This window comes from Microtus ochrogaster, linkage group LG3 (genome assembly GCF_000317375.1).
Source record: "Microtus ochrogaster isolate Prairie Vole_2 linkage group LG3, MicOch1.0, whole genome shotgun sequence".
Lineage (NCBI taxonomy): Eukaryota > Metazoa > Chordata > Mammalia > Rodentia > Cricetidae > Microtus > Microtus ochrogaster.
Genome location: NC_022029.1, coordinates 13903532 through 13919118, shown reverse-complemented (window position 1 = coordinate 13919118; position 15587 = coordinate 13903532). Strand labels below are relative to the sequence as shown.

Below are 15587 nucleotides of genomic sequence, written 5' to 3'. Positions count from 1 at the left end.
AAGGACATATAAGCAGGCAAAACACTAATGTTCATAAATAAAGAAAATATTAAAAAATATACTGAGATATATAAGAAATTCTCAAAGAATTAATTTAAATGGCATTTTAAAAATGGGTAATATGGGTTTAAAATATTAAAAATATACTGAGATATATATATATGAAATCTTAAAGAATTAATTTAAATGGCATTTTTAAAATGGGCAATACGGTTTTAAAATTATCTTAACAAAAATGTTTATTTCCTCATAACGTTGAAAGATTAAGGAGCAGGACTGCATCTTTTATGTACCTTTACAAGTGGGGGAAATAAATCCTCTTCAATGTCTTAGACTGCAGGTCTTCCCTAATTCAGAGAGTTGAAACCCAACAAATTCTTTAGCTTTTCTTAATACCATTGCTCCAAACTAAAGAAAAATAAAATGCTTAAAACAAGGCTATGGAAGTCTTTTAAACCCTCATAATATATTCTAAATATTATTTTAGAAACTTTTCAAGTAAGCCAGAAAAGGCCATATTCTAACCCACTTTGACTGTCAAACTTCACAGTCTGTAATCGCCTAGGAGGTTTACCTCTGGTTTTGTGTAAGGAAGTGTCTAGTGAGGTCTAAATGAAGAGGGTGGACATTTAGAATGTGGGTAGTACCACCCAATGGACTGGGGCCCCCCAGGGGAAGGAAACACACTGAGCACCAGCATTCCCCACCAGGCTTCCTGGCTGCAGACACATGATCAGTGTTTTGTTCTCTCTCTACTGTGATACTTTTCTTATCAGGATCAACTGCACCTACTCAAAATGTGAGCCACAACAAGGTCTCCTTCCTTAAGTATTTTTTGTCATGCATTTTATAACAACAAAGAGAAAAATAACTAACACACCACCTCTTGGACGATCAAATCTGCCCTGGTCCACAAAGGAATAACTTCTGTTATTCACAACCTGCCATTTCTAGTCCGTATATTTCAGATAACTGAAACTGAGTAGAACTGTTAACCTTTTCCCCTTGGCTTTTTCGGCTGTTGAATGCAGACTCTACCAGAAGCTCTAAAGTGCTTGATAAAACTTTAACAAAGATATAATTCTTAATCTCAGATCAAGTAAACACATGGCCATTTTCAACATGTCCACTAGGTCAATGAGCTAGCTCAGTGAGTAAAGAAAGGTGTTGGCCACCAAGACTAATGGCCTAAATATTTTTTTTAAAAAAAATTCTTTTATTACTTTTTAAAAGGAAGACAAACTATCTTTTCATTTTGCATACCAATTCCAGTTGCCACTCCCTCCCCTCCTCCCATTCCCTCTACCTATCCCCCCAACCCCAACCCCCACCCACTAAACAGAGAGGGTAAAGTACATTGCTTTGGAAAAGGTTCAAGCCCCCTCCCCAGTACTATATCTAAACTGAACAAGGTATCCATCCAAAAAGAATAGGTTCCCCAAAAGCCAGTACAAGCAGCAGGAATAAATCCTGGTGCCACTGCCAGTGGCCCCGCAGTCTGACCCAGCCAAAGCTATACAACTCTCACCCACATTCAGAGGAACTAGTTTTATTGAGGGAGCCATTATGGGACTAGCAAGAAACCTGGCACTAGAGAAATTGCCAGGAATCAACAAGGATGACCCCAGCTAAGGCGCTAAACAACAAAGGAGAAGGTACCTGAACTGGCCTTGCCCTGTAGTCAGACTGATAAATATCTTAAATATCACCATAGAACCTTCATCCAGCAATTGATAAAAACAGAGCAGAGACCCACATTGGAGCACTAGACTAGCTTCCAAAGTCCAATTGAAGAGTGGGAGGAGTGAGAATATGAGCAAAGAGGTCAAGACCATGACAGGTACACCCACTGAAACAGTTTACCTGAGCTAATGGGAGCTCACCAACTCCAGCCGGACAGGGAAGGAACCAGCATAGGACCTGAATATTTCTTAATTCCATTCTGTCGTTTTTTCTTATAAAGGCTTTTGGGACTTACCAGTATGCTTCCTTCGTGGTGGTGCCAATGACGCCTGATGGAGTATAAGTTCTTGGAAAAATTTTCTTCGATCTTCTTCAATAGGCCTTTGAATATATAATACCTCTTCATATTGTATTCTAAAGATACATTTAACCTATATATATATAAACAAAGAAAGAGAAAATTAAAAGCATTAGATCAAATTAGAATTCCTCCAATATCTAGTACCATTCTTAAAACACTGAACATTAATTCTGCTGGCAAATATGATTTCATGAACTAAAACACAATGGAAAAATGTCCAATTGTCTAAGAACTTAAAAAGTGATTAGGTAATATATATGTAAAGATCATCAGACAAAAGCAAATCGAAAAGTTGATTAAACTGATTGATAGACATATCTCAAAGAGTTATTACATAGAACTAAAAAATAATTATTTAGAATCAGGAGCTGGAAGCATATTAACAATAACTTTTTAAACTCTTCATATTTCTTTCAGCCTTGTCTACAGAGTAAGTTCCAGGACGGCCAGCGTTACACAGAGACCTTGTCTTGAAAAACAAAAACAAACAAATAAAATCCTCATATTTGTATTTCTTTTTTAAAATTGATTTTTATTGAGCTCTACATTTTTCTCTGCTCTCCTTCCTGTCACTCCCCTACTCTTCAACCCTCTCCCAAGGTCCCCATGTTCCCAATTTACTTAGGAGAGCTTATCTTTTTCTACTTCCCATGTAGATCAGACCTATGCATGTCTCTCTTAGGGTCCTCATTGTTGTCTAGGTTCTCTGGGATTGTGATTTGTACGCTGGTTTTCTTTGCTTTATGTTTAAAAACCCATGAGTGAGTACATATGATAATTGTCTTTCTGGGTCTGGGTTACTTCACTCAATATGATGTTTTTTAGATCCATCCATTTGCCTGCAAATTTCAAGATGTCATTTTTTTCTGCTGTGTAGTACTCCACTGTGTAAATGTACCATATTTTCCTTATCCATTCTTTGGTAGAGGGGCATTTAGGTTGTTTCCAGGTTTAGCTATGACAAACAATGCTGCTATAAACATAGTTGAGCACATGTCCTTGTGGCATGGTTGAGCATCCTTTGGATATATAACCAAAAGTGGTATTGTTGGGTCTGGAGAAAGGTTGTTTCCTAATTTTCTGAGTTATCTCCACACTGATATCCAGAGTCTGTACCAGTTTGCACTCCCTCCAGCAATGAAAGAGTGTTCCCTTTACTCCATATCCTCTCCAGCATAAGTTGTCACCAGTGTTTTTGATGTTGGCCATTCTTACAGGTATAAGATGGAATCTCAGAGTTGTTTTGATTTGCATTTCTCTGATGACTAAGGATGTTGACCATTTCCTTAAGTGTTTTTTAGCCATTTGAGATTCCTCTGTTGAGAGTTCTCTGTTTAGGTCTGTACTTCATTTTTTTATTGGATTATTTGTTCTTTTGATGACCAATTTCTTGAGTTCTTTGTATATTTTAGAGATCAGACCTCTGTCCAATGTGGGGTTGGTGAAGATCTTTTCCCATTCTGTAGCTGCCATTTTGTCTTGTTAACCACGTCCTTGGCTTTACAGAAGCTTTTCAGTTTCAGGAGGTCCCATTTATTAATTGTTTCTCTCAGTGTCCGTACTACTGGGATTATATGTAGGAAGTGGTTTCCTGTGCCAATGTGTTCAAGTGTACTTCCCACTTTCTCTTTTATGAGGTTTAGTGTGGCTGGCTTCCTGTACAATAAAAGAATTTCTGGAGGCATCACCATCCCTGACTTCAAACTCTACTACAGAGCTACAGTACTAAAAACAGCCTGGTATTGGTATAAGACAGGAGGACCAATGGAGCAGAATCAAAGACCTGGATTATTAATCCACACACTTTTGAACACTTGATTTTTGACAATGAAGCAAAAAATATCAAATAGAAAAAAAAGAAGGTATATTTAACAAATGGTGCTGGCATAACAGACTATCAACACAGAAGAATGATAATAGATCCATATCTATCACCATGCACAAAACTAAAGTCCAAATGGATCAAATACCTCAACGTATTTGTATTTCTTTGCATTTCCCTTGCTCTGTTTTCCCTACCAAGTCTATTTCACTGTATCCTCTGGAATCTTGGTTTTGCTGTCAATAAAGTAAACTTTTAGACATTTGATAGACTATCCCATCATACCTTACATGAAAATTCAAAGTAAATGTAAGTCAGTAGTTCTCATCTCAGCCACTTATCTGTCCACTTATCTAGACTTTCCATACACTACCCTCTTTTACAAGATATGCTACTTAAATTCTTTTACACCATCCACATTTGTCACCATGACACTTAACACTGTCTTTGATTTTTTTGTTTGTTTGGCTTTAGGTCTAACTTCTACCTTCTGGGCTCCAAACTTCCTGATAAAGCTTTTATTGCACCATTTAATCCCTGCACTTGGGAGGCAGATCTCTGTGAGTTCGAGGGCAGCCTGGTCTACAAGAGCTAGTTCCAGGACAGGCCCTAAAGCCACAGAGAAACCCTGTCTCGAAAAAAAAAAAACTTATCTTATTGTTTCAAGTATTTCTCCCATTTTTTGTTTACCTTTCATTCTATCAATAGTGCCCAGTAATATACAAAAGTTTTAAAATTTTTTAAGATCCAACTTATTTATATTTAGCACTTTTTGTTTGTTTTTGCTTTTTTGGTGTCATGTCCAAGAACTCACTATCAAACATGGTGTTATGAAGTTTTCCACCTATCTTCAAAGTTGTAGATCCCATTTACCCTCATCTCCATCCACTCTTCCTCCATCTCCATTCAATAAATAAAAAAGATGTTGAATGCATGAATAAGAAATTGGACCCCATGGGGAGGGGACAACTGAAAATGGAACAAAGACCCAATTGTAATACATGGCTCTATACAATCCTAGAAGAGAATAGCTCCTTGGTTTTGGCCTTATACCAAAACACCATGCTGTTCCCCTTAAATAAAGACAATCAAAATAAATTTGGAGGGCTGGAGAGATGGCTCAATGTTTAAGAGCACTGTTCTTCCTTCAGAACCCAGGTTCAGTTCCCAGCACCAACATGGCAGCTGACAAATGTCTTTAACTCCATTTCCAGAGGATCTGAAACTAAATAGTTAATTTTATTACAAGGCCTTCTTCTTGTTTCTGTAGACACTAAGCACACACAAGGTGCACAGACACACATGCTGGCAAAAACACCCATAAATATAAATAATAGAATTAAAAAAATTTAAAAGAATTACTATTAGTGCATGATATTTGAAATCAGAGACACTTTAATTCAAATCTTTGCTCTGTCTTTAAACAGTGGTGAGACCCTGAGTAAGGCCCTGCAGCTCCACAGCCTTTGTTAACACAGAGCAAGGACTTCTAAAGATTTTGAGAAACATTGTATGACACCTGAACACAGTTCTTCAAAAATAAACACATTCATTTAACCCAGTTTTCTAGTAATAGTTATTTCTATTATGAAATAGATGCATACTAAATGTTTAAGAAGATATGAAAATAAACATAAAAAGTTCTACTGTTTTTCTGAACTACTGGACTAGAAGAGAGAAACATTAAGAGCATATAAAAGAGATTTTATTTTGTCCTAATACCAACACACAAGTCCCATGGAAATAGTTCGTTGAAAAATAGAGCAAAACTAGACACGGTAGCTCACATTTAGGGGCTAAGGCAAGAGAACTGTCATGAGCTTGAAACTAGCCAGGGATAGATAGATGGATGGATGGATAGATGCATGTATGCGTGCGTATATATAATATAATATATAATATATATATACGCACGCATACATACATACATACACACATATGACAGATGCAAACCTTTTTTCCATTTACAATAGTACTTATTACATAATATTTTTAAATTGCACAATTATACAATCAGTATACAGAGAATTCATATAATCTTCACATCAAAATGTAGAAATTCTTAATATCTATGATTCATAAAAGCTAAAAATACATCTGGGCGGTGGTGGTGCATGCTTTTAATCCTAGCACTTGGGAGGCAGAGGCAAGTGAATCTCTGTGAGTTTGAGGCCAGCTTGGTCTACAAAAACTAGTTCCAGGACAGGTTCCAAAGTACAAAGAAACCCTGCCTCAGGGTGGGGGTGGGGAGCTAAAAATGTAGAACATCATATAAAAGGAAAAGAAGCTGAAATCTTAAGTTCAATGATAACAAACAATGTTTCAGCTACAATCAGTACCTTGATTTTTCTGACTACCACACACAGCTAAACTATAACCTCTACTAATGATAAACTAAAGTTATGATTAATAGCATTGTGAGTGGGTGGCTGATGGAGGAAGGTCACTGGCTAATAAAGAAACTGCCTTGGCCCATTAAATAGGCCCAGCCTTTAGGTGGATGGAGTAAACAGAACAGAATGTTGGGAGGAAGAGGAAGTGAGCTCATCCACCTTAGCTCTGCTCTCTGGGGCAGACACGATGAAGCTCCGACCCAGGAAAGACATAGGCTAGAATCTTCCCGGTAAGCGCACCTTGAAGTACTACACACATTATTAGAAATGGGCTAGTCCAGGTGCGAGAGTTAGCTGAGAAGAGGCTAGATATAATGGGCCAATCAGTGTTTAAAATGAATACAGTTTGTGTGTTGTTATTTCGGGTAAAGCTAGCCAGTGGCGGGAGCTGGGTGGCAGGAACGCAGCCCGCAGCTCCCTCAACAGGTGGCTACTCTTACAGGGGACCCAAATCCAGGTCTCAGTACTCATAACAGAAAACTAACTACTAACTGTCTGTCACTGCAGTTTCTGGCCTTTGTGTGCCCTTAAACCCACATATATACACAAGCACACATAATTTAAAAATAAAAAAGGTTTCAATAAATTAACTATTCTACTCAGGCCACTAAGAGGTCTCAGCAGGCATAGATATTTACTACACAAGCCTGATAATCTGAGTTTGATCTGTAGAACTCAGAATGGAGGAGGGAGCTGACTCCCAAAGGTTGTCGTCTGACATATACATCATGACCTGCATATGCACATACAATATATACATACAATAATAATTATTACAATTATATTATTATAAAATTTAAAAATAAATTGCTTTCCTATAAGAGCAACAAATTATTCAAATTTATTCTATGAAAACAACTAACAAAATTGAAATATTAAAGAACTCAGGAAATAAATACTTTAATCAACAAATTCTACATAATCATGTTTATATTACATAAAACATAAATATTTTAGATGAACTTGATTTTACTGTATCTCCTAGAAAACTATTTCTCACTAAGTACTTCTAAAATACACCATTTGAAGATCAAGAAAGACTGGGGTATTAATTTTTTTTTAAACAATTTCATTCAATGCCAATTTCTTCCCCTTAATTAATCATGATTTTACTTTAAGTCTGAACTCAAAAGTAAATTTCAGTTTTTTTTTAAAACAAAAATGCACAATAATATTTAACTCAAATGTACCCCTACTAATGAAAAGCTACATGTCAAATCCCATCAACTGATCTCACAAAGAAGAATGAAGAGGACCATTATGAAGGGCCTGGTAATTGAAGAGCTCAGCTTTCTGAGGAGTCACACATGCCAGGCTCTATTCTACACATGAACTGTCTGTCTTCATAGCAGTGAGGAAGATTATAGCAAACAAGAATAGTGGCTAATAAGCTGTAGATCTTGTATACAAACCCTGATTTTACTCTAATTAAAAGTTGTTTAATTTAACAAGTCAACTATTTTTTAATAAGGCAAAATAAATATTGAGGCGCTTCTTACCTCTTCAGGGAGCTCACTGTACATGGTTTCAGAGGTAGACAATAAAAATATAGGTGAAAAGGATGGTATATCCTGTAGCAGGGTCAGAAAAGTTGCTCTCACAGTCTCGCTGACAGCTTCCCACCAATCACCAATATGAGGCATATAAACAACACTAGGTACTGTTCTTCGAGCTTCTCGAAATATCTAAGGAAAGAATAAGTGTTTTTTTTTTAAGCTCAAATTGAGTATTCTCCCCCCCCCCCACCGCCACACACACACACCCCTGGAGACAGGGTTTCTTTTCTCTGTATAGCTTTGGTGCCTGTCCTGGAACTAGCTCTTATAGACCAGGCTGGCCTCGAACTCACACAGATCCATCTGCCTCTGCTTCCTGAGTGCTGGGATTAAAGGTGTGTGCCAACTGAGACAATGGGGGTGTTCTATCGGGAACTCACCAAGGCCAGCTGGCCTGGGTCTGAAAAAACCTGAGATAAAACTGGACTCGCTGAACATAGCGGACAATGAGGACTGCTAAGAACTCAAGAACAATGGCAATGGGTTTTTGATCCTACTGCATGTACTGGCTTTGTGGGAGCCTAGGCAGTTTGGATGCTCACCTTACTAGACCTGGATGGAGGTGGGTGGTCCTTGGACTTCCCACAGGGCAGGGAACCCTGATAGCTCTTTGGGCTCACAAGGGAGGGGAACTTGATTGGGGGGGGGATGGGAGGCAGTGGCAGGGAAGAGACAGAAATCTTTAATAAATAAATAAACAGGAAAAAAAATAAAGGTGTGTGCCACCACTGCCCAGCTCTCAAACTTAGTACTCTAAAGACTACCCCTGTATGCATTTTATTTATATATATATAAATTATGTTCAAAATTAATTTCTTCAAGAAAAGATATGCAAGTCTATATAGGTAACTCCTATGTATTCTTCCCAAAAGGGTATTTTGCAATTTAACTACTCCTATTCAGTACATATTAATAAGATAAAGGTAGAAATTGTTTTATTTATCATGTACAATAAGACATACCACTATAAAATATGCTGCAAATAAAAAATAAGCATAACATTTCTATTGCGTATGTTAATTTAAGAGTTAGTGAGCTTCAGTAAGGAAGAAAAAGACAACATAGTTGAAATACTTAGGCACAGGGCCTAAAATCACTCAACACATGAATACATATTTTGGCCATGTTGTATTACCCTGGAGCTTAAATTTAGTGAGCTTTCTGCTTACACACTTATTCACCTCTTTCTATTACTTAAGCTTTAATTCTTCATAGTCACAAAATATCCTTACTCCTCAAAAGAACATTAATAAACTGGACAGTAGTGACATATGCTTTTAATCCCAGCACTCAGAAGGCAGGCAGACTTCTGTGAGTTCAAGGCCTGCCTGGTCTTCAAAGCAAGTTCCAGGATAGTCAAGGCTATCCAGGGTAGCCAAAAGTAACCCTGTCTTGAAAAGTCGCAATCAATCAATAGATAAATGAGCAAGGAGCTCTGAGACATTCCATTATCAGAATATTCAAAATGACATTTCCTCGGTTGTTAAAAACGATACTTCTCGGCAAACTCGGCAAACACACAACAGTAAGAACCAGACTGGTAAACCAGAATTTCTCTTCTCTATGGGTAAGTTAACAGCTGTTGAGCCCATCACTGAATTCTTGTATGTTAATATACAATCTTGTCAGTTTTTAACAAGTTTAGATATAAACAAGAACATCTGACAATATCTCTTTAATCTAACTTGAAAGTTCTATTTCCTAGTTATTTCCCTCATTTTAAACAAATTATGATGAGCCTTTGTAATGAAAGATGAATTAGAACCTAACAGAAATTATCAGTAGCAGATGTGGTAATGCATGCCTATAATTCTAACTTTGTAGGTGGCTGAGGCAAAAGAACTGCAAGTTCCAAGACAGATGTGGACTACATATCAAGTCTGAAGCCAACCTGGGCTATATAGCAAGATCTTCACACACGCACACACACACACACACACACACACACACACACACAAATAAATAAACATACAGGCAAAAATTATGAGAAATACAGAAATTTCTAAAAAATAAAAAGAATTATTTTTATTTCAAGAGCATGCTTACCAATTACATGAATTTATTCAATAATATTTTATACATTAAACCTTCTGAATAACATGACATGTGCTGCCAACTCAGTAAGTAACCAGAGGCGCACACAGACTCTCCCCCAAGCATGAGGAAACAAGTGATGTTCCTTCTCACATGTGTGCTCCTTCCTTTCTTGATATTTGCATATCCACCAATCCAGAGCAGCTGTACAACCCAGTTCTACTTCAGGATTCACAAATGCTAACTTTACATAAAATACTCATCCTAAATCTTAAAAATTCATGGTTTTTTCCCTCCTTGAAGCTCTCACAGAACTTCACAAAAGCAGAATAGCATAAATAATTGGCAAAAGGAATAACTCACACAGAAGTTCAAAGGCAACTGAGACATTCATTTAAAAAAAAAATTACTGCATGTCACCAAGATCAGTCATGGTATGAGGAAGACAGTAACTAATTCTTACTGCCACTATCTAATTCCCCTGTATGTGCTGATAAACTAGGGAGGAGAGAAAGGTAACCAAAGCAAAAAGACTAGCAAACAATAGCTTACTCATAAACTTCATAAATCAACCACTAAATTTAGCCATGCAAGTTATCACCACATGCCCAGTGTGTAAGACAAAGCAAAACATCCCTGCACAAAAATAATTTTGCCTATCATTCTAGTGCTTCTGTTAGATTGTCTAGGAATACATGTTGAAAATATTCAGTTGTTACCATGCATCAGAGTGAGTACACACTGCACAGAAGGTTAGGGATAATAAGAACCTCGTAAAGCCAGATGTGAAACAATGCAGTCTAGCAAGTGCACTGCCTGCCTGGCAGCCATAAACTACACACAAACACAACCAATTCTCAAAGATAAGGGTTTGCTTCGATTTCCTTTTTCTCTTTATCAAATCCTCTCCAAAATTTATAATTTGAACATAACATTGTTATTTCTGGTGCCTCTAGGAAAATACCCTTTTCCTTATAGAACTTAAAAGCCGTATTAGAAAGTCTAAGCAGGTAAGTCTAACACAAATAGAGAGAAATCCAAAACGCTTCACCTTTCTACTTTCTAGTCCGTGAGTATAATAACAACGGGAGACTACATGAGATAAACAACATCTAGAGATTATTTCCATGTTTCTTCTAAGCCTTTAGTTGGGAACCATGTTTACCTTCTAGAAAAACTAAAAAACACTATTAAAGTATTTTCCCTTTTAATTCCTTGGTTTGTATCTCACAATACTACAGTAAGCTTTCATATTTTAAGTATAAAACCAACTTGTTCTAATTTCCCATTTTTAAAAAATATTTATTTATTTTATGTATATGAATGCTCTATGAACTTTATGCAAGAAGAGGACATCAGATCCCACTATTCCTGGTTGTGAGTCACCATGTGGTTAACAGGAATTGAACTCAGGACCTCTGGAAGAGTAGCTAGTGCTCTTAACTGCTGAGTGATCTCTCAAGCCAGAATTTCCCAGTTTTTTAAACTAAAAAAAAAAAAAATTTAGCTTCATGGTAAAGTGCTTGCGCAGTATGTGGAAGAACCTAAGTTCAATTGGGAGCACTTAAAGTAAATAACAAGCCTGAAACTAGCATTTTAAAATTCTTGAGTATAAACATCAGAAAAAAGAAATGCAATCCTATTGTGACTTTTTAGTTATTGGTTTGGGAATAATGTAAAAGCAATCCTTCAGTAGTTTACCCATTATCATGAGACTGTGTTTTGATGTTAGGGATACAAGATCCTGGGGATGTAACCCAGGGCTTTGCACACAATAGCCAGGTGTCACTGAGCTACATCCCCTGTTGGTAACTTTTAAAGTTATGGTCTAAAATAGTCTTTCTGGAATCAAATAACTGTAATTCAGAGTAGAAAAATAGAGTCTAGTTTTAATGAAGTGGCACCTAGCTGGGAACAACTGATGCCATTTGAGAACTAGGAAAATACTCACCTATAAGGTGTCTTGGATTGGTGGATGTGCAAGGTGTAGTAGAAAACAGAAAAACTGTTATAGAGAAAAAAAGACAGTAGGCCAAATTACTGAACCAACCGTTTCAAAATACCTCTGACATGACCAGCACTCTTGCACAAGTAAAATGAACAAACACCAATGTCTGTTCACACTTCATTTTTATTTCTTTTCAGCATCCTTCTTGACCCAGATATTACAGTCTCTTAACTAGATTTTCTTTTAATTACTCCTGTTAAATATCAAAGGCAAAACCCAAGCTACTGGAGCTAGACATACCCAAATCAGGGGAGTACTAATGATACAAACTGTACTTCTAAGAGTTCTAGTTATCTGAAAAGCCAAACTTACAAGACAGTACTTTAGCACCAAATTCAATAGTTTGGGTGCTGGGAGTACTGCTCAGTGGCAGAGCATTTGCTTCACGTGTGTCCACAGACCTCTCTGTGTGAAAGTTTCCCCACTTTCTTTCTTCATTTTGGCAGCTCTGGGAATCAGACCCAGAGTCTTGCACAAGTTGCTCAGTGTTCGACCAATGAGCTATATACACAGCTCTGTGCATTTTTTAAGTTAAGAATTTGTAGCCCCATTATAAAACAGCTATTTTGTTTAAAAAGTTGAAATCTACATGAAAAAACATCAAACTCAAATGTGAATAAAGCAGAAAGCTCAAAGCCAGCTATGCTCTGACTTGACTAAAAGGGGCTATCACAAGAAAGAGATGAACATCTTTATGTCACCAAGAAACTTCCAGAATTTGACATAGTTACTTAATATTATTTAATATTATAAAAATACTAAATTTATGAAACATAGCTAAAATCAAAATTTGAAGAGATAAAATTCAATTTTTACAACAATGTTAAACCACTAATGAGTTCCTTGTATCTTGCTATCACAAGATACATAATATCACTGATGATTTATTCTATTGACATCATTTTGCTACATCTATATTCTATTCACCTAAGATCTACTGAGCATGTTCTGTGAAAGCAAGACATGTCTGACCTCTGAAAACTAAGGGTTCAGGAAAAAGAGGCACCAAATTTTTCTACATAAGTATAAAACCAGCCAGGGATGAAGCACACCTATACTGGTTTCTGAACCGTGGCAATATTACAAAGCAACCTCTGTGGAAGGTAAATTATCTGATATTTTTATTCCTTAAAACTTTTAGAACTCAGCAATTGTTACATATTCTCAAGCAATATAATTTAATTTACTTACAAACTCAAGGAGAGTGTGTGCCACAGAAAAACCCAGATACCATGTGAATGAACACAAAACAACCAGAGTGTGTGGTGCTTCAGCAGCACATAAGGTAAAACTGGAACAATACAGGAGAATAGCATAGCCCCTAAACAAAGATGACATGTAAATTTGTGAAGTGTTCCATATTTTTTGGGAGAGAGAAGATAGAAAGAGAGAGGAGAGAATAAAAAGTTGGGTAGGCAGGAAAGGAGAGAGGCTCTGAAAAGAGCTGGGGAATGAACATGATCGTTGTATGAAAAAATTTTAAGTAAACTAAAAGGGGGGTGATGAACTGCTGTAAATATTAATCCTTTAGTACTTGGTAGTACTAAAGTACTTAATGCTAAAGTAGTACTTAGTAGTACTAAAGTACTTTGGTACTAGTAAAAAAAGGTTTTCCCCGGGAACTTTCATATACTTTCTTACTGGGAATAGAAAAATACTAAAATTTTCACTAAAATAAACACTATACAATACCTAAATTCTAAGCTTTTGATAAACCACATAAAGGGGCTAGAGACACAGCTCAGTGGTTCAGAGTACATGCTTCTCTTCCTGAGGACCTGAGTTCAATTAAGAGCACCCACATCAGGCAGCTTACACCTGCCTGAAACTCCCACTCCAGGAGAATCTCATATCTCTGACCTCTAGGGCATCTGCATTCATCTGTACACATACAGATATATACAGATAATTAAAATAATAAAAAACCTTTAAAAAAGGAAAAACCACATAGATTAATTTTAAATATAATATTCGACCTTTTTTCTAAGTCAATAATGAAAACAATATAGGAGACAGTATTCATTTTTTGAGAATGAAAAATAAGTGAAAATATAAGTGGAATCACATTACTGTTGATTTTTAGTCTTTTTTTTTTTGTCTCTTGTGGCTTCTAAAGGGAGGTGAAGAGAGAACGTTTCATGTAATTCAGGGTGACCTTCAACTCATATGCAACCAAGGATGACGCTGAACTCCTGCTCTACCTGTCTCCACCTCCAAGTGCTAACACGCTGATTATGTTGTTGTTTTTATTCTACTTTATTACATACTAATCCCAACAAGTCTCTTATTATAGATTACTAACACCTGAGGGTGTATTGTAGGGCTCAAAAACTATATATGAAAAGTAGCAGCCATGAATGTGATTTCCCATTTACCTTAGAGTACTATGACATGCTCAATAATGTAAGAGCAATATGTGTACACAAACAAAACCTTATTATACCTACTAATGACCAGAGACTGCTGAGAACTGTATCTCAAAATTGATCTAGTTAAGACATAGAATGATAACACATTGGGGTGCATGTTTAAAATGCAAGTTCCTGAAACCTATTCCAAAATCAGTAAAATAGGATCTGTGGGTCTAGAGTAAAGGAGTCAGAAATTTCAGTAAATGCCTCAAAGCAATTCTAAGGCACACTAAATCTTAAACAGTAAGGGAAACTCCTCAGTAGGCATTAACTTCTCTAATATATTTCATTCCTACTATTAACTAAGATACCAGGCAGTCAAACAAAGTTTTGATATACATTTTGCTGTTATGTTTTAAAAAAAAAGTTACCACCATCCACATAGTGTAAAGAATACCACAAGGGCTTTTTTTTTTTCATTTTATCATGCATAAAAATACACCCCTTTAAAGGTCACTTAAGATTTCTTCCCTCTTTTCATGTTCATACTACACTATTAAATACCCAACCTACTTTGTATTAAGTATGTTAGATGGTACCAGTGAGTAGATACTTTTGAAGTCAATCCCAAGAACGCACATGCTAGAAAAACTATCTTCCCAAAGTTTTTCTCTGGCCTTCACATATGTACATGGCACATGTGTGTGCACATGCATACACACAAATAAGTAAACAGCTGTGGAAAAATCACATACATTAGAGAAACTCATGCTAAGTAATTTGCCAGCCGGGTGGTAGTGGAACACACTTGTAATCTCAGCACTCGGGAGGCAGAGGCAGGCGGATCTCTGTGAGTTGGAGGCCAGCCTGGTCTACAGAGCTACTTCTAGGACAGCTAGGGCTGTTACACAAAGAAAAAACAACAACAACAACAACTTGCCACAGACTGACCCTTCAGTTACACAATTACTTTAGAGTTGTCAGGGCAGACAGGCAGGCAGGCAGGCAAAAAGGAAGGAAGGCGTACCAAAAAAAGCAACTTTTTATATGTACCTGAATCACACCCTCTACCCTAGAATGTTCTCATATCAATTTACAACCAGATTTGCTGACCTTTCTGAGTTATTAAAAAATTAGTCTTGGGGGCTGGAGAGATGGCACAGTGGTTAAGAGCACTGACTGCTCTTCCAAAGGTCCTGAGTTCAATTCCCAGCAACCATATAACTGCTTACAGCCATCTGTAATGAGATCTGGTGCTCTCTCTGACATGCAGGCAGAACACTGTATACATGATAGATAGATAGATAGATAGATAGATAGATAGATAGATAGATAGATAGATAGATAGATAGATAGATAGAGATAGAGATAGATAGATA

The 15587-nt window shown here is 36.8% G+C and overlaps 1 protein-coding gene and 1 pseudogene across 1 annotated transcript in view; one reads left to right on the top strand and one right to left on the bottom strand.

Annotated features, from left to right (window-relative positions):
- The window catches only part of Atad2b (ATPase family, AAA domain containing 2B), a 134963-nt gene that overhangs the window by 36509 nt on the left and 82867 nt on the right, over positions 1 to 15587 (bottom strand). The window contains exons 19-20 of the mRNA XM_005360570.3: positions 7759 to 7944; positions 1979 to 2114 (exon numbers count right to left, since the gene is read on the bottom strand). Coding sequence (XP_005360627.1) covers positions 1979 to 2114; positions 7759 to 7944 — 322 coding nt within the window. The remainder of the gene's footprint in view (positions 1 to 1978; positions 2115 to 7758; positions 7945 to 15587) is intronic.
- LOC113457631 lies at positions 13123 to 13223 on the top strand (annotated as a pseudogene).